At 37.0% G+C, this 18,562-nt stretch overlaps 1 protein-coding gene across 2 annotated transcripts in view; it reads right to left on the bottom strand.

The window, feature by feature from the left end:
- The window catches only part of ryk (receptor like tyrosine kinase), a 65,002-nt gene that overhangs the window by 18,354 nt on the left and 28,086 nt on the right, over nt 1-18,562 (bottom strand). The window contains exons 2-9 of one of the 2 annotated variants that reach the window (XM_051897091.1): nt 17,495-17,616; nt 16,202-16,301; nt 14,362-14,493; nt 13,448-13,513; nt 13,201-13,342; nt 12,223-12,323; nt 9,119-9,202; nt 5,590-5,715 (exon numbers count right to left, since the gene is read on the bottom strand). In XM_051897091.1, coding sequence (XP_051753051.1) covers nt 5,590-5,715; nt 9,119-9,202; nt 12,223-12,323; nt 13,201-13,342; nt 13,448-13,513; nt 14,362-14,493; nt 16,202-16,301; nt 17,495-17,616 — 873 coding nt within the window. The remainder of the gene's footprint in view (nt 1-5,589; nt 5,716-9,118; nt 9,203-12,222; nt 12,324-13,200; nt 13,343-13,447; nt 13,514-14,361; nt 14,494-16,201; nt 16,302-17,494; nt 17,617-18,562) is intronic. The other variant, XM_051897092.1, reaches the window with a different exon arrangement.

The raw sequence follows: 18,562 nt of genomic DNA, 5'->3' as shown, positions 1-18,562 counted from the left end.
GATCAAATTTGGTTCAATTCAAAGAAACCAACAAGTGGCCAGGATTCACTAGAACTCAGTATGGTTGAAAAAGCTTAAAGTGTGCATACTACAATCTAGATAGAGTGGCTATTTTGAAAATGTTCAAATACAAGATTTAGATAAGATAAGTTTTGCTAGTTTTTTTTTTTTTTTGCCTTTATTGAGAGAGGGAGAAGGGATCGGGAAAGGCACCCAAACTGGGACTGAACTCGGGACGCCTAAGTGGGAAAGAGAGGGAGAAGGGATCGGGAAAGGCACCCAAACTGGGACTGAACTCCGGTCGCCTAAGTGGGAGAGAGAGGGAGAAGGGATCGGGAAAGGCACCCAAACCGGGACTGAACTCGGGTCGCCTAAGTGGGAGAGCGAGTGAGAAGGGATCGGGAAAGGCACCCAAACCGGGACTGAACTCGGGTCGCCTGAAGTGCAACCAGACTACATGTCGGAGCGCTGCCCATGAGGCTATCGGCTCCGACAAGTGTTGATTAGCTGAACCCCTTAATTGTCGGTGTAGCTGGATTCTTAGCACTCATTTTTTAAATTGCCTTTTTCTATCACATATATATCAATCGAAAGTTTAAACACTCAAAATTCATCCTGTGAAAACCGTTTTGAAATTGGACATTGCGTTTCCATGGAAAGGGTACTTTTTAGTGGGCTCCTCCCCCTAGTGGGCGACATCATGTTTCATATTATAAAATTTATCTAATCAAAGGCTGCATCCAAAAACTTAGGCAGCTGACTTGTTGCCTTACTGCCTTATAGACAATGACTCTGCAGGCAGCGTTTGTACACAAAGGTACCTCACGAAACGTACAGACTTAACAGTAACAGTTTAATGATCTACAGCAAAATACTGTGGAATGTGTCCTCCAAAGGCAGTATTTGTAAGTGTTCGGATGCAGCCAAAATCTTTTCTAATCTTGACAAAACATATCATCTGAAAGGTCTGAGACTGAAGGTTCCATATATGGTAACTGTTTTGTAATAGCAGTTGTGACAGAAATGTATTTGTTACAGGAGACTGCATCAAAAGTACAACACCTAAACAAAATCTCATAGGGACTTAAATTTTTGTGAAGTCAACTTCGAATTTAGAACAACTTTGTTAGACATGTGGCTTTGATTTTATAGAAACTTTAGAGTAAAAATTATTTTGTAAAATATATATCTTGTATAAAATAAAAAATGTTGAGAACAGTACATTTGCTTTACAGAATTAGGTCTGTATTCCAAAGTGTTCATGAATAACAACCATTTAAGTTTGGACTGTGCATTTTCACATCTATGCTCAAAAAGGAGGGTGACCATTACATTTCCTGATCACTCCAGAATTTTTGTACTTTCACACACAAAAGTACAGATTGAAGTGTTCCGTGGACGGTTTGTTTCTTGGTTACAATGCAGAACTAACAAAAATTGCATCTAACCTTCCAAAACAAATTGAACACATTGCATTATACATTATGCAATCAGGTGGGTTTCCGTTACAGCTTTCAGTCGCTTTAGGAAGGAGGGAGGAGAACTAAACATGGTCATTATGCAGGACACTGCCAAGAAACTAAGCACTTAATGTCCAAAGATGTAAAGTTTTGGAGACATGTTTTGTGGTAAATTTTAAACACAGTAAATCCAGTTCACAGAACAGAGTCAATGATATGCAATGATAGCAACTAGTTTGTACTAAGTACTTACAGCTCTATGGAAATTCATTTATCTCCTCTAGTGATTATGATACTGTTTGAGTATGGGACAAAATACACATTACAGCACAGAAAATGTGTTTAAAAATTTGTGTCATTTGCTATAGACACAGTACTCCCCGAAATAAAACTGAACATTTTAATAAAAAATAAAGTAAAAACAAAACAAAACTAACACTTATCAGATGTTCATAACCTGTTGTAAACTTTGACAAAAAACAATAACTAATAACATGCAATTCAAAACGGACTTTAATATACGTATTTTTGTAAGTTTTGTTTGTTACTTTTTAATGTATAGTTAAAGGATTAGATTAAATTAAAATTTCTGTCATTAATTACTCACCCTCATGTCGTTCCACACCCGTAAGACCTTCATTCATCTTTAGAACACAAATCAAGATATTTTTGATGAAATCCGAGAGGTATATGACTTGTCCATAGACAGCAATATAATCAGCACTTTCAAAGTCCAGAAAGATAAAGGCTTATTAAGGAAAGTTTCTGTCAAAAACTATTAATATTATTATTTTAGTTAATTTTAAAAGGACTATAAAAAGGCCAATGTTGAGCAGGAAACAGGTATTTAAAGCTGCTGGTGTCTCTGGAGTCTCAAGAAGCTCTCCATGCAGGCTGGTAGTTGTGCATAAAGTTGCGCATAAAGTTGCATTTCAGCCACTCCTAACCAAAAGCTCACAAAGAGAAACATTTACAGTGGGTGCAGAAATACATTTTCAAACAGTTTTATTGCTGTGGTGTTTTTTTTTTGCAGCATGGGATAGTGCGTTGTCCTTAATGAAAATCTTTTTATTTTCACAAGAAATCCTTCTTTTTATACCATAGCAGAAAATGGGCAATTATAAACTCCACATATCTTGCAGAAGTCATTTTGACACCATCAGAGACCCTAAAGGGACCTTCCATCTCACTTCCCAATATTCCAGCCCAAATCATCAGCCGCCACCTCCTTGCTGACGTCACAGTCTTGTTTGAAGACAGAAACTTTGACAGAAACTTTCATTAATAAGCTTTTATCTGACTGAGTTCTCTTGTGCTGTAAATTACTGGCAAATCTTATGATAGTTCAATAATCTCCATTCAGTTTTCACACAATCCTACTGATATGTCACTTGCATAATAATTTGAAACAGTGTAAACAACGTATCAGAATGACATAGAAAAGAAGAGATTGTTGAATAAAGTCGTTATTTTTGTTTTGATTTTGCGCACAAAAAGTATTCTCGTCGCTTCATAAAATTAAGGTTGAACCACTGTAGTCACATTGACTGTTTTAACAATGTCTTTAGTACCTTTCTGGACCTTGAAAGTGTTGATTATATTGCTGTCTATGGATGGGCCATATACCTCTTGGATTTCATCCAAAATATCCTAATTTGTGTTAATTTGTAAAGGACTTACAGTTGTGAAATGACATGAGGGTGAGTAATTAATGACAGAATTTTCATTTTTGGGTGAACTAACCCTTTAATCCAGTGAAGTACTTGTCTTTACTCTCTAGAGACTAGTAAACAACACCTAAACCTTTTAAAACTGTAGCTCAAAACTAATGATTATATTTATTAAGTTGATAGTCTCTTGTCATTTAATTGTTCACCATTTAAAAAAAAAAAAACTTTGTTAATTTTGCCTATTTATCATATTGTTGCTGCTACTGTTATATTAAAAAAAAAAAAAAAAACATGCTATGTTTTTATTATTGTGATATGAAGGTGACAACAACAGTTAACACTTAAAGGGTACCTATTATGTACCCCACAGATCATTTATTATGTGAGCAAAAACATTCCGTTTTTGTGTGTCCCTTTAAATGCAAATGAGCTGCTGCTCATTGCCAGCTTTCCAAAAGAGCACTGAGCTTTAACAGCTCATGCTTCGGTTGCTCAACAACAACAAAGCTGGAGAATGATGATTGTCAAACCGGAGTTGGACACTGATGGAGAGACTCAGGAAGAAGTTACAACTTTTAGAATGCAACTGGATTTTTCTGAATGGTTTGTGGATAAATTTATGTAGTTGCTGTGGAGTTGATTCAACTCATCGACCAGCATGTGCCGTCATGTTAATCTTTTGTACAAAACCCGCATGGACGCCCACTATACATAGCACACCTGTTTGCCAAACAGAGCCATACACACCAAGCTAACGTTTATGATTGCTATCAAATGCTGTGAATGGTCTAATATTTTTTCCAAAATATCGCTCGGTCAGAAACACTCCTTTTTTAGCAATCGAGCTTACCAGGGTCAACTTGCAGGCTATCCAAGCTAACGAGACTCTAAATAGTGTTCTGTGCTCATGCTCATCTGTGCAGCCAACAACAGAACAGTTAGCATGTTTTGCTCAAACTTTTGCCATGGACTTAAAACTGATACACCATTTTCGCTTGTGAAAACAAAATGATGTTGCCGTGGGTGGAAACGTGCAGATTAAAGGGAGGTAATATTATAATAAGATCCCCTTCCTACGTCACAAGGAGAGTGTAATCTGAGCGGCTAATTTTTTGACATGCTTGCAGAGAAAGACTTGCTAAAACAAAGTTACTGGGTTGTCCTTTTTCACGTTGTCTGGGTTGGTAGATGCACTGGGGACCCGATTATAGCACTTAAACATGGAAAAATCAGATTTTCATGATATGTCCCGTTTAAATTTAGGTCAGTGCCTCATACAACGCTATCGAATGGCTTATGGTGCTTATTTTGTCATTTAAAGCTCAACAGCCCTCATTCCTCAATCAATTTTTAAAAATATTTCAGGATTATTCTGCAAAAATTCACTTTTTGTGTTCCACTGAAGAAAAGGGACTTCAGTATAGAAGAAGCCACATACTTGTAATGCTTTGGCCAAGCATTCTTTTTTTTTTTTCGCCTTGGTATAACTACATAAAGCAATTGCAGAAAATATTTAATGAGTAAAAGAACTTTGAAATTTGTACTTAGGCCATTCAAATAAAAGTATGGAACTGGTCATTAAAAAAAAAATATATATATAATAATAATAATAATAATAATAATAATAATAATATTATTATTATTATTATTATTATTATTATTATTATCATCATCATCAACAACAACATATACATATATATATACATATATATATATATATATATATATATATATACACACACAAAGGAAATGGCCCTTCAAAAAGGATAATAATAATAATAATAATAATAATAATACACACACAAAGCAAATGGCCCTTCAAAAAGGATCAATCTCACATTCCTCCCAAATGTCCAATAAAATTGGTTTAATCAGATTAACTCCGTTTCATTGCCAAGTCAGCACTTAAAACACAACACAATAACCCCCTATAAATAACAAATCAGCTTCATCAAGCTTGTGGCCACACGTACACAACCGATGGAAGAAGGTTACTATAATAGAGGGGAAAATACTGCATTGAGATTTTGCAAGAATGCAAGTTAATAAGGTACAGTTTTGTGTATGTTTTATAGCTTAAGTGACTAATGACATTTGTGTCAACATCTTCTGTGCAGCCCAGAGTTGCGCTGGCACAAGGCCTAGCAGAGAGTTTTTCTGTTTGGGCTCCAATTTAGTGCTTGAGTGCAGATTTCCCGTCGGAGCAGAGCTCTTGTGTGATCCAACAAAATTATTTTGCAGGGGGAAGTGTGTCTAACCTCAGACTGAGTGGCCAAATGACGTGTTTGTTTGCCATGATGCAATTTCAGTTGAACTACTATAAGAAAGAAACGTTTTGACAGCACTGAGTAGGACAGAGTTCTAAGAATTGAGTCTTTTAAAAGCACACTATTTACTGTGGTTACTTGCTGTGGTTTCCATGTGCGTCTATGGGTCAGAATGACTTGTGGAATTATTACCTTCATGTAAGACATCTCGAAGTGTGACTCTCTCTCTGGAGATGGCAATGTCTTTGACCTTTGCCTTAGCCTCAAGCAGAGTTACACTTCTCAAGTCGTTCTTCTCTATCCGCAGCGAGGGATAACCTGAAATCACACACACACACACATGCAGAAATAAAGTAAGTGTTAACAATTCACATTAGAACTAAATAAAAGCCTGTCTAATGACAGACAAATCAAAACAATTCAGGGAATGACAAAAGTTTTCAGTGTTATGTAAACAACTGGAAGTGTTTAAACACTTCATCAATGGAGTAAAACCGCAGCTTTGCCAAAGGCAAACTCCGCAATGTCACTCTTGCACAACATGTTTTGGTTTGCAGCTGATTTTATCTCACAGTTATACGGAGTCAACTGTATTAGATGTTTAGAGAAAACGGAGTGTTTTATTCGGTTATTTAGCTGCAGCGTACTTTAAAACACACAAGCACCTCCAACAGACAATGTCAAAATGTACTTGTGCAAATACCAGTATATAAAGCTGTTTAAGGTGGTATTTGGTTTATGTTTCTGACTGAACGATTTCCATGTTTATAATCAATACTTCACTTTGCCTTGTTGTAAACATTATGTTAATAATATAATATAAATACAGTTGATTATGAATACAGTACAAAATGCAAATACATTCACTTTTCACTAATACAGTTAGCCAGTGTTCCCCGTTTCATTCAGACTAAATTTCTCCACTCATACTAAATATGTATGATGCTGCCCCCAAGTGGTTGTTAGGTGTAACTAATGTAAGACTGCTAACATTCCCTATAGTATGTAGCCTACTACACAGACCCTGTAGTCTGTAAAATAAAAATAAAATCACGGTTTCCACAAAAAATATTGATAAGAAATGTTTCTTGAGCACCAAATCAGCATATTAGAATGATTTCTAAAGATCATGTGAAAGAAAATTCAGCATTGCCATCACAGGAATAAGTTATACTTTAAAATAAATAGAGAATATTTATTTTAAATTGTAAAACTATTTCACAACACTGCATATAATTTGGTTAATTTGGCAAAAAAGTGTAAACTACCAAAACATTATTATGTTTGAGCATCACAAAGAGTCAACTCAACAAAAGGAAGGAGTGTGGAGTGGAACTATCCGTTTGGCTGAACAATGACAGTTGACAAGAATGTTTATCTTCAGGTTTATCCTAATGACTGACTTGCTGCTAGTGGTGCAAAATTACTTCACACTTAAGACTAGGGGCCAGTTGCATAAACACAGCCACAATGTTGAGAACTAGTCTGACCAACTAGCATTATCCAAGGTGTAATCAGTCTTCGGACTCAAATTAGAAAATCTACCTTTTTATGTATTTTTCCGTATGTAAAATTAGATGACTAACTTGTAAGACATGTCAAAGCAGTTTATGCAACTGGCCACATGCTGATGAAAAGTATTTACTATTTAAAAAAAAAAAAAAAAAAAAACTTTTGATAAGTTCTGCCTCAACTTCTAGTTACAATAGAAATTATATCTAAATAAACAAATGCCAATGCATATCATGAGGACTTAAAAATTGACTTCAATTTCAAATTCAATAAATGATATAAACATTATTTGTAATTAAAATAAATAGATATATTTCCTATTAAAGGGTTAGTTCACCCAAAAATGAAAATTCTGTCATTATTTACTCACCCTCATGTTGTTCCAAACCCGTAAGACCTTCGTTCATCTTCGGAACACAAATTAAGATATTTTTGATAAAATCTGTAAGGTTTCTGAACCCCCCATAGGCAGCAACATCATGGCACCTTTTGAGGTCCAGAAATAGAGCAAAGACATCGTTAAAATCGTTGCAGTCCATGTGACTACAGAGGTTCAACCTTAATGTTATGAAGCGACGAGAATACTTTTTGTTCGCAAAAACAAAACAAAAATAACGACTTTATTTAACAATTTATTCTCTTCCCTGTCAGTCTCCTAAGCTGTTGACGTTGCATACGCTTCCGGTTCTACGTCAGAACGCCGGCTCATTATTGGCCGGCACCTGCATCAGCAGCACATGCATGCGTCATGCTGCCCACGTAAACAGTGTCAGCCAATACTGAGCCGGCGTTCTAATGTTAACACGGAAGCGCTGCACTGTGACTACAACATCAACAGCGTAAGAGAGTGACAGGAAAAAGAAGAAATTGTTGAATAAAGTTATTTTTGTTTTGTTTTTGTGCAAATAGTATTCTCATCCCTTCATAACATTAAGGTTGAACCACTGTAGTCACATGGACTATTTTAATGATGTCTTTACTTTATGGTTGTCATTTTCAAAACCGATTTGCCGATAAAATAATTTAATTCTGAAATGCGCTATTTAGCTCTGATGCAGCCACCTCTGTCCGAACGCACCACTCTGTGGCCTAGAGCAAGCTCCGCCCACTGCCCAGCTGATTTGTTGGGAGTCGCGAGTCCTTCCAATCAGCGTGGAAGGCTGAAGGCACGGAAAGATTTGCACTCTCACACCAAAAGGCAAGCACTAGCTAATTTGAGCTGCTTCAGTGATCACACATCAGTTGTCTCTCAATTGTAAGGCAGCAGCAGACGTTGATCACAATCCACTACACTGAAGTTGCAAGACACCTCAATATAATCAGGACCTGAATTTTGGCACGGGATTGCGGGTTTTGCACATAATTCTACACATTCCCGCTGGTTTCGCGATTATTAAAACATCAAATTATTAAACATTTATGCACTATAGCATGTAGATTGAATCCAAACAGATTACCAGAGCATATCAGTTATATTAAAACTTTCTGTGAGACGTAGTTTCACAAACAGTTTGAGTGAGTCAGTTAATTTACACAGTTAAGGCTATGTAGAGTTATTTTATATTGGATTATTATTATTAATGTTATTATTAACAGTTCTCAGAATTAAAGATATGTTTAAAAGCATTTAAAGAATTTTTTTTTTTTTGTCAGAGTCCTTGTTATTCTTAATTTTGATGTTAATTTTAATTTTTACACCAGACATGTATATCGGTTCAAAATATTGGTTATCGGTCTACTTCATCTGTAATAATCGGTATCGGGCCTGAAAAACACATATCGGTCGACCCCTAATTGAAAGGTGCAATGAAGTTGCTGCCTATGGGTGGTTGAGAAACCTTTTGGATTTCATCAAAAATATCTTGATTTGGGTTCCAAAGGTGAACGAAGGTCTGGGTGTGGAACGACATGAGGGTGAGTAATTATTAATTACTCATTAAAATAAAAAAAATGGCTTAACATTAAACCCCTGTATAAGTAATAATTGACCATGGCAATCAGATTCTCCTCCACGTCATGCAAGTGAGAATATGTCTTTGCACCAGTGTAATACAGTGTGAATCAATCAACAAGCTCAGTGAAGACCAATAAGAACAAAACCATGGTGATGGTGAAGAAGAAACCAGGTAAAAGGTTGAGGGTTAGTGAACATGATTTAGTCATGATTCCCTGTTGCTCTCTCTATCTGCTACATAGCAGCAGAACTTACTTTTGGTTTCGTGTGAGGGGGCACCAGGGTGAGGGAAGGAGGCGCCTGCAAGCTGGAGCATGGGTGCAGAGCCAGTTTGAGCATCTGATAGAGGTAGGAAGGGGTGGAGGGAGGACAGAGTGAGAGAAAAAAAAAAGATGGAGAGAGGTATATGAAGGATGGATATTCTTAGCAGGTAGATGGTGCCTGGGCTATTTCACACAGAAGAACAAGAATGAGACATGAAAACACATGGTATAAGCATGAAACAGTGCACCAAGCATGTAAGACCACTAGGAGGCGCTGCACACAATACGAGTAAATAGCGTCACCAAATGAAGCAGATATCTCCACCATCAACTATCCACTGATTTATAAAAATATTACCACACTGGTTGTCATTGAGGGAGACTATTCTCTATTCCAAACTAATACTTAAATGTCTGAATGTCATTTCATTCAAAAAAAAAAAAAAAAAAAAAATTGATCAAATCAGGTAGCATTAAAGGATTAGTTCACTTTGAAATGAAAATTAGCCCAAGCTTTACTCACCCTCAAGCCATCCTAGGTATATATGACTTTCTTCTTTCTGATAAACATAATCGCAGAAATATTCATAAATATCCTGACGCATCCGAGCTTTATAATGGTAGTGATAGGGATCAATGAGTATGAGCTGAAGAAAGTGCTTCCATCCACATCCATCTATCATAAACGTATTCCACACGGCTCCGGGGTGTTAATGAAGGCCTTCTGAATCGAAGCGATGCGTTTGTGTAAAACAAATATCCATATTTAACAAGTTATGAAGTAAAATATCTAGCTTCCGCATGAGCTGCCTTCCGTATTTAACGTTCGCAGAAAGTGTAAAACTCTTGCATTTCACAAACAGGGATGCAAACAGGTAAGGGGGAAAAAAGGTGAGAACATTGCGCGAGGCGGGGGCATCCTCGCACTGAATTTTTTTTTTAAAGTTATTTGCTTTACATTCTCATTCGTAGTTACTTTAAGGGATTTTTTTCATTTATTTTTTATTACCCTATATGTCCAAAACTGTAATTTTTCACAACAAAAATTTACATATTGTTGCAACATTTTACCAAAATCAACATTTGGTTAAAATCTAATGTTATAAATGATGAAGTGCTATGCAGGATATTTAAGACAATATTGGCTGACTGGATGGCAATACTGTTTGCCACATCTCAGACCTCAAATACATAAAATATTACCCATTATAGACATAGTTTTTAAAGTAAAGAGTGAAGGAAACACCATACAGTACAGTACAACAACCAGTTCTTTATTTACCCTTGTAAGTTCACAAGTAACCTTGTAACCCCACCCCCACCCCCCAATCCCATAAAAACACGTTCTCATTGGATCTATGCAAATCCCATAGGTGACCTATTTTGATCTTAAAAAGGTGAGTTCTCACTGAAAGGTGAAGAGTTTGCATCTATGCACAAAGCTTACACTACATCCTACTGATGTGACACCAGTTTACACTTTCTTCGTAACTTCAATACGGAAGGCGGTCTGGCGGAAGAAGGCCTTTATTAACACCCCGGAGCCGTGTGGAGCACATATTTATGATGGATGGATGGATGTGGATAGAAGCACTTTCTTCAGCTCATACTCACTGATCTCTATCACTGACATTATAAAGCTCAGATGCGTCAGGATATTTATGAATATTTCTGCGATTACGTTCATCAGAAAGAAGAAAGTCATATACACCTAGGATGGCTTGAGGGTGAGTAAAGCTTGGGCTAATTTTCATTTCAAAGTGAACTAATCCTTTAACTTTAACATTTTAAAGTACATATAACAGACATAACTTTGTAAGGTTTAAATGATAAAACAATAGATATATTGAGGGCTTAAAAGCAATTAATATTCAGTAAATGGTATCGTTATGTACTTAACTGCACTTCACACTTAATTTAACAGAGCTGAATGACAACACTATATTGTCTTCTGTAGAGCTGCTTTATAGCTGAAACTGAAGTTGCAACTGTAAATGAATTTGTTTCCTAATTGAGTTTTGCAACATTGACGATGTTTGACTTTCTATTACTGTAAAGCAGTTTGAAACTGTATTGTATAAAGCTTAACTTGATATATTGTTCTAAAAAATAAATAAAAAATATGACATTTGTTATACATAAAAAAGCACAACTTAGTTTAGGCATTTCCTTATCTAATTCAATGACATTTATATTGTTACTTAAGTGTCCAAACACCTTTTGGGGCCACTGTGAATATGTGAATATAAGACTCATGGGATCACCTGGCAAACTTCCACTAATGGGAAGTTTAAGGGAGGTCATCAACCCGCTCTACTCAGCTCTGCCTAAAAAGCTCTAATTTTAGCCCAATCTGGTCAGTTGAGGGAAAGGAGAAACTCACCCACTATGAAAACAGTTACTATGCTTTAAAAGAGCGGAAACTTCCTGCTGATTTGGTCTTATTTGCATCCTAATTTGGAAAGGGGGTGGAGGTGACTCTCTAAATGTGGTCTGCCTCTCATGGTGGAAAAAAAAAGACAACAACCTAAGTGTGAAGAAATGCTACTGCACTAGCAAATGACAGTGAAGGATAATACATATGACTTTTGTACTTTTGTGAGGGGATGTGACAAAGTCGCACACACATACGCAAACAACTTGTACAACTTCGATCGCGCAAAAACAATCAATGCTGGAGTCGTTGCTGTAATAAACCTAAGGACAAAAATGTGGAGGGGGAAAATGGGAATGTGTACGCCTATTTATTCCAACCTTCTGATTCCAGTTTAGCTAATCTGATCATTCGTTTCCAATTTTCTAGTTTATAAAGGAATGCACATTTGGTGTGAACAGGACGAGACAAGATGCATCCACAGGTGTGAAATTTAGAACAATTTAACATGCTGGTCTGTTAGCTGTAGGGAGCAAAGGATCCTGTTGTTTTTTGAGGTTCTTATGGGGCAGCAAAGCAGTGCTCCTGTTTGAGAAACAGGTTTTCTGACATTTTTAATCATGGAAGGGGAGTGCAGATGGTTACAGCAGATGGTTGAGATGTTTAAGGGAGTCGCTGATCTGAGGTCAGGGGTGAGGGGCATGGTGTGGTCATAGTCTTACTGGTGACAGGTGTAGCGTTGTTGGGGGTGTCTGCCCTCAGGTACTGGGTGGTCTGGGTGGAAGGCTGAGACAGACCCTGAGAGCTTCCACTGTCACTAACGCTAAAAGAAAGATGTAGAGGGAAAAAAATTAATTAGTTTAAGAATTGAAATGCACCAACTAATGGTATTTTGACTTATATTTGCACTTATTGTAATAACCTCAATTTCTCTAACTGAAACAGACCAGTCATTCAGTTTTAAATGGTTTCACAGCCTCTTTGATAAAGAAATCATCCGTTTTCTCAAAGGGTGTAGGGTTTTACCTGGCCCTGGACCTCATTGCATTTAAAAACTAAGTGCTGTGTAATTGTCCTTATTAAAGCCATTAGACTCCAACTCCAAAGGTTAAACACAGAGGCCCCTGGAGAAAGACCTAAAATGCTACAGGTTTAACCTGCCTCCTGAAACTCATTGAACCTAATCATGATCTAATGTCACCGACTCATCATTATCGTTATTAAAAAGTTCTGGTTTCTTCTGGTCTACTATTTGAGCTGTGAAGCAAAAAGAATCCTACAGCAGAAGAAAATGGAGTCACATCCTGGTTCTGATGTTCTTTTATAAGATAAATGGAGCTCTGTGCCTCTTCTTGTGAATAGCAGCAGATAAAATCTAATCTACCACCCTTATATAATCCTGAAAAAGACAACTTCTTTGTAGTGATGCCTAATTCAATCTCAGAAAAATGCAATTAAACTACTCAGTGCTCTTGTATGAAATTAGCAGGAGATAAGATTTTGTTTCTCCTGTCTCGTTCAGACAAACCCACATTATTTCTGAATAGGAAAAATTTTTTGAATAAAATCAGACAGACAGAAAAAGGAAATCATGAGAGCAAATGACCTCTATAAAGCCAAATTTGCCCTAAACTACTGACAAGCAGATGGTTTTGGTGGTCTGAATTATCAAACACAAAAATGCATGCATACATACATACCTGTCATCCATCTCCACTCTCTTCATGCTGTGGAGGTGTAAAACAGCGAGGATGATGGCAACTAGGAAGATGACGATGCAGCACACGCACACGCTGATGTAAAAAACTCGCGTGGATGTGGTGGGAGCATTTGGACTGCTCGCTAAGAACAAAAGAGAGGAGAGAGGTTACAAGAGCAGAGCCAAGATGGCCTCCAAGAAGAACCCCATTCAGTTAAAAAGTCAAATAATGAATCGCATATACTCACGATCTATTCTCGGTATGGTTGTGTTTGGGAATGGCAGAGTTTTGGGTGGCTCTGGCTGCTCAATTCCTGGAAAATACAAGCAATGTGGGGAAGGATCAGCAAAGAGCCATGCTAATACCAGTTCACTGTTTTATATTTGTGTGCTAAATAAAACTTGCATTTTTGTATTTAATTACAAACCTATTTGTTACAAATAAATATATTTCTCCCTTAAATCTCATTACATGCATATTTTCTTTTTTAAAAATTTAATTATTTTTTTTTATTTGTATTACACAAAAGACATTTTAATACAATAATTCATGTTTATTCTGATATCAAAGTAATGGTCTGTAATGGCCTTTAGCTTAAAGGAAAATATTGTAATTTAAAAGAAAAAAAAAAATTTTTCCTTTTGATTTTGGGGTGAAATATGACCTGGACATCATCTTGATGGGTCTCGTGAGATGCATCCGAACACATGAACTTGTTGAACGTGGTCTCATTTATGTTTGGTTTGTAAATTTTTGCCAGGGCAGAAAAAAAAAAAAAAAAAATCTCTCTTTTTCCACACAAAGTGTAAGACACACAATATCTTCTTGAGCACTACATACACACTGACCCAGTTAGTCCACAAGGGAGAGGAAATTGGGGCATACAAACTCTTTTTCTTTTCCGCAGCTAATTTGGCTCATGTGCTTCAAATAAGCAGGGAATAAATTCACTTGCTATTTCCTCTGGGGAAGCATATGACAGAGAGCTTGTGTTATTATCATCTTTGTGTGTCAAGTTTCACATTGCCAGAGACTACAATCTGCCAAATACACAAAACTCACAGGATACTAATAGGGTGAAAATAGAGTCACAAACACGCACTCAGATCGTTAGAAACAAAGAGCAGTTTCTTTGAGGAATAATAAGGTAAAAGATCTTACTGCGGTAACACATTTTCCTGCGTTTGAAGTTGAGCACTGTGAAGTTGTTGGCTGGTGTGGTCAGGTTGAGCTGTACTGTTAGCACAGCCTCTCCATCAGCCTTTCCAGAGCAGAAGAGGTCCACTCTGAACACTATACAGATAGAAACACACAAAGTATACTTACTGGAGGCCCAAATTTGATTATATTAAATATGCAAGCTGTAAACAATGAATGCAGAGACTCATTTTGAACTAATTTCTACTATACTACAAGAGAAGATTTTTTAAAGACCTGTTCAAACCAACACAATGATCACGCAAAAAGATTGGTTCGATTTTCGTTGCAATTTGTCTGTCCAGTCCAGTAGTAGTGTGGGGGGTGCACAGGTATCGCAGGGGGGCGCGGAATGGCATTCAATGGCGTTCAAGAGCGTGAATAGCGTTTGGTGCTCTGCCTATATAAAGCGACACCGAACACCAATTCCACTGAGTCTTTCTTCTTCAGACCACTGATTTTGTGCCAGATTTTTTAAAGGTTTGAAGGGGGCAGGGGCGTGACCAAAGAACAGAACCACTGGTGCAGTCCAAAGCGAAAAAAAATGGCAGACAAGCTGCATAAAAACGCAAAATAACTCTGACAGTCGGGGACACATTAGCGCACAGGCTTCCATGGGCTGAAGCCCACTGGGGAGATGCCTACTGGCTATACGAAAATCATATTTTTTTAAGAATTATTTTTATATAGGTTAGATTACTGCAGTGACATTCTATAATCAAACTCACGCCTGTACGAAGCCCTGCTGTGTGAATGGAACTGGATTGTTTTCTATAACGTCATACAGTGCGAGAGAGACACTTTTTTCTGAATGCGGGTTTGGTAACTTACAAAAGCATTGTTATCATCTGCATGTCATCTGAAGGTTTTAGATCCAGTCACAGTCTTCCACCAGAGCAGTTTCCATGAGTTTTGTGGTCTGCACGACTCAAATGCTCCGCTCTCACTCAGATTTTAAAGCTGCTTTTGTTGTTTCAAATGTCTCAAATTTTTAAATCATTCTCAAAATTGGCCTTGGTAAAAAATAAAAAAAACTAGTCGATAGTGACGTTTAGTAAAAATTGGATTTAAATTTTCAGTACAAAAGGAAGAAAAGTTTTTAAAAGTCATGCCAGTTGAATTTATTGTAATAATTGAGCACAAATTGAAATGTCTATATTGACTAATGGTCTAGTGACATATTTAGGGTAGGGGGGCCTACTGTAATCCTGTACCCCAGGGGCCTCTGGTTATCTAAAGGTGCCCCTGCTGACAGTTGGTGGTGTAGATTACTCTGTTTACGACTGCCACCTAGTCATAGTTTTATGTAACTGCAGTGTCTCTAGACATGTGACCAAAAGTGTGAATCTTATAGGTTGGCCTGCTTTATTTGCAGTGCGATGGAAAGGAGATTAGAACAAAAAATTCAGTTGCACTGATGATGCCACGTGAATGTTTACATCTGTCTGACTTTGAACAGATGCATTAACAGCAGTTCATTCAAATTAAAATGCTTATCGCACTGAATTTGTCTCTGTGTGAACAGGCCTTATGGTAATTAAGAGTAGATAAAACTTAATAAAATAAAAGCTGTGGGTTCTTAAGTTTTGACATTTGACCTTTTCATCAAATGTCTGTCAATAACTATTTTACCAATAGTTAACAGGTCATTTTTATATGAGGATCTTTAAACATAAGAAAGTAGATCCACTTTTTATTCGTGAAAAACTAAATGTTCTTAGTTATCAGCAGCATCTTTTTCCACTTCCAATCTCAACAGGATATAACAGAAAAAAAATGATAATGAGAAAAATGTTTGGTTCACCTGAACGAGTGCGTGGGACCTCCCCCTGGGCAGAGATATTGCTCTGAGGTTGATCCATGGCTGAAGTGTTTTCCACTTGAAACCCCAACTTGTAATCCACCTGTGCAGGAGACATAGGAAGTAGGGAAAATAAGATATTAGTATTAGGGGTGTAACAATATATCATGCCACAATATATCGCAATACAAAAATGCAACAATATGTATCGTGGATAGTGACAATATGTGTTGTGTATAGTTCACCCAAAATGAAAATTACTGTGTGAAAAAATATTCAAGTTTACAGAGTTTTAGTGTCAGTACTACATTGAACTACTATATATAATGTTGAATATAATGTATAATAATGCAATGGGGGAATATTTGTGGATCCTGGTAACGCCAAATGTCTTGTGTTACCAGTAAAAAAGTAGTCTACATTATTTTAAATATATCTAGTCAATGACAGAGTGCAAGCATATTCATATTTTTCTGTATTTTCAGCTTCAGAATCATGAATATTTTTATTCTGTATCAACATTGTCCTGTGCATTGGGTTACCAGCACCATGTCCAAGCCTATTCATTTCCACCCCCAATGTAATACCAAATTTTGCATTTTAATCAACAGTTATTTTTTTGTTAACCTTTTACCATATGTCTTGAAGTATCGCAATAATATTGTATCGTGAGTTCAGTATCGTGATATCGAATCGTGACATGAGGGTATCGTTACATCCCTAATTAGTATAGATCATTCACAAAGTATGTGATAAAGATAAAAAAAAATAAAAAATGTGATAAAGGACACAGCAATTAAAGTCAAACTACACCTCAAAAGTTTACAGGTTTTTTACATTGCTTTTGATGGAAGTCTCTTAAACTAACCAAGGCTTCATTTATTTGACCAAAAAAAAAAAAAAAAAAACAATGACTGTTTTCTATTTTAATATTTTTTAAACTGAATTTATTCCTGTGATGGCAAAGCTGAATTGTCAGCAGCCATTACTCCAGTCTTGAGTGTCACACAATGCTGATTTTGATTTGATTTGGATCACAGTTGAAAATGGTTGTGCTGCTTTTTTTTTTTTTTTTTTTTTTTCAGGATTGTTTGATGAATAGAAAGTAAATAGAAAATCTTAAATACAAATAGATAGAATTGATAAACCGAAATCTTTTGTAACAATATAAAAGTCTTTACTGTCACTTCTTATGAATTTAAAGCATTCTTGATGAATAAATGTTTAAAAAAAAAAAAAAGACTGGCCACAAAATTTCGATTGCTAGTGTACATATGATATATGAACAGTGCCAACCTTGCTGCTGGAGTGCCATGTGAAATGCAAGCTGTTGGTGTCACTGGGCACAGGCAGGATGAAGGAAAGGGCATAATGATTTACCACATCATCCCTCACATAGTACAACTCAGCATCAAGACCTGCAGACAGAAAGATAGCGAGAAATGATAAAACTGATCAGGACTGACAGAAATTAAACAGTTAAAACCATTTCACATTCACACAACCACCCTGCCTCAAGAGAGGAGTAAAATATAGTTTCATACTGCCAGATCCTGCTCTCATATGAACTCCGCATTTCACCATCAAAACATAATATGTGCTCATTTAGGCTTAATGTATTCCACAGCGCCAGCAAATATATGGTGCAGGAGGAATCCATGGCAACAATGCATAAAATATTTTTTTTTCAGTGCGGTGACCAACCACTGTCTGACATAGCTCTACTTCCTTGCAGGAAAGAGCAAGATCTGGATCTATTATATCATAGAGGGCAGCTATGACAGCCACTGAAATATGATTACAATTTCCGATCAGGAGGATATGAGTTATAACAGGCTCAAGTGTTCATGCTGAGATTCTGGAATGCTTCCCATTAAGCTGATGGGATCTATGAAACTACCAAGGCTGCCGCCCAAGTTTTGACCACAGTTCATTCCTCTCTCTCTAGCCTGTCCATTCAGAACCACATAGAACGGTTTTCATCCTTTATACCAAGAACAATATCCTCAGCCGCCCCCTCCACCATACAGTGAAGGGAAAACACTCAAGTGTAGTATGTTTATGTTTAAGGACTTCACCCCTCTCTATCGTCAAAGCAAAACATCTCTACTCTCCCCTGTCTGGCCTCCATTTTCTAACGACGCTGTAATCTAAACATTGTTTCCTTCTCGGCTACATTCCAGGGAGAGACTCGACCTGAAAAGCATTTCTACCAAGCAGCCCGGCACACCTGCGATCCCAGTTATACTGCATCCAGCCCCCAATTAACAACTGGAGCGGAAAGAGGCAATGATGATGAACATGAAACCGAGGTCTAAAGTGGAGGTTGATTCCCAGAACACGAATGAGACACAGGGATGTGTG

The sequence above is a fragment of the Ctenopharyngodon idella genome, chromosome 6, assembly GCF_019924925.1.
Source record: "Ctenopharyngodon idella isolate HZGC_01 chromosome 6, HZGC01, whole genome shotgun sequence".
Classification (NCBI taxonomy): Eukaryota; Metazoa; Chordata; class Actinopteri; order Cypriniformes; family Xenocyprididae; genus Ctenopharyngodon; species Ctenopharyngodon idella.
The sequence above is the reverse complement of the archived record's forward strand: the minus strand, read 5'-3'. Positions and strand labels throughout refer to the sequence as shown.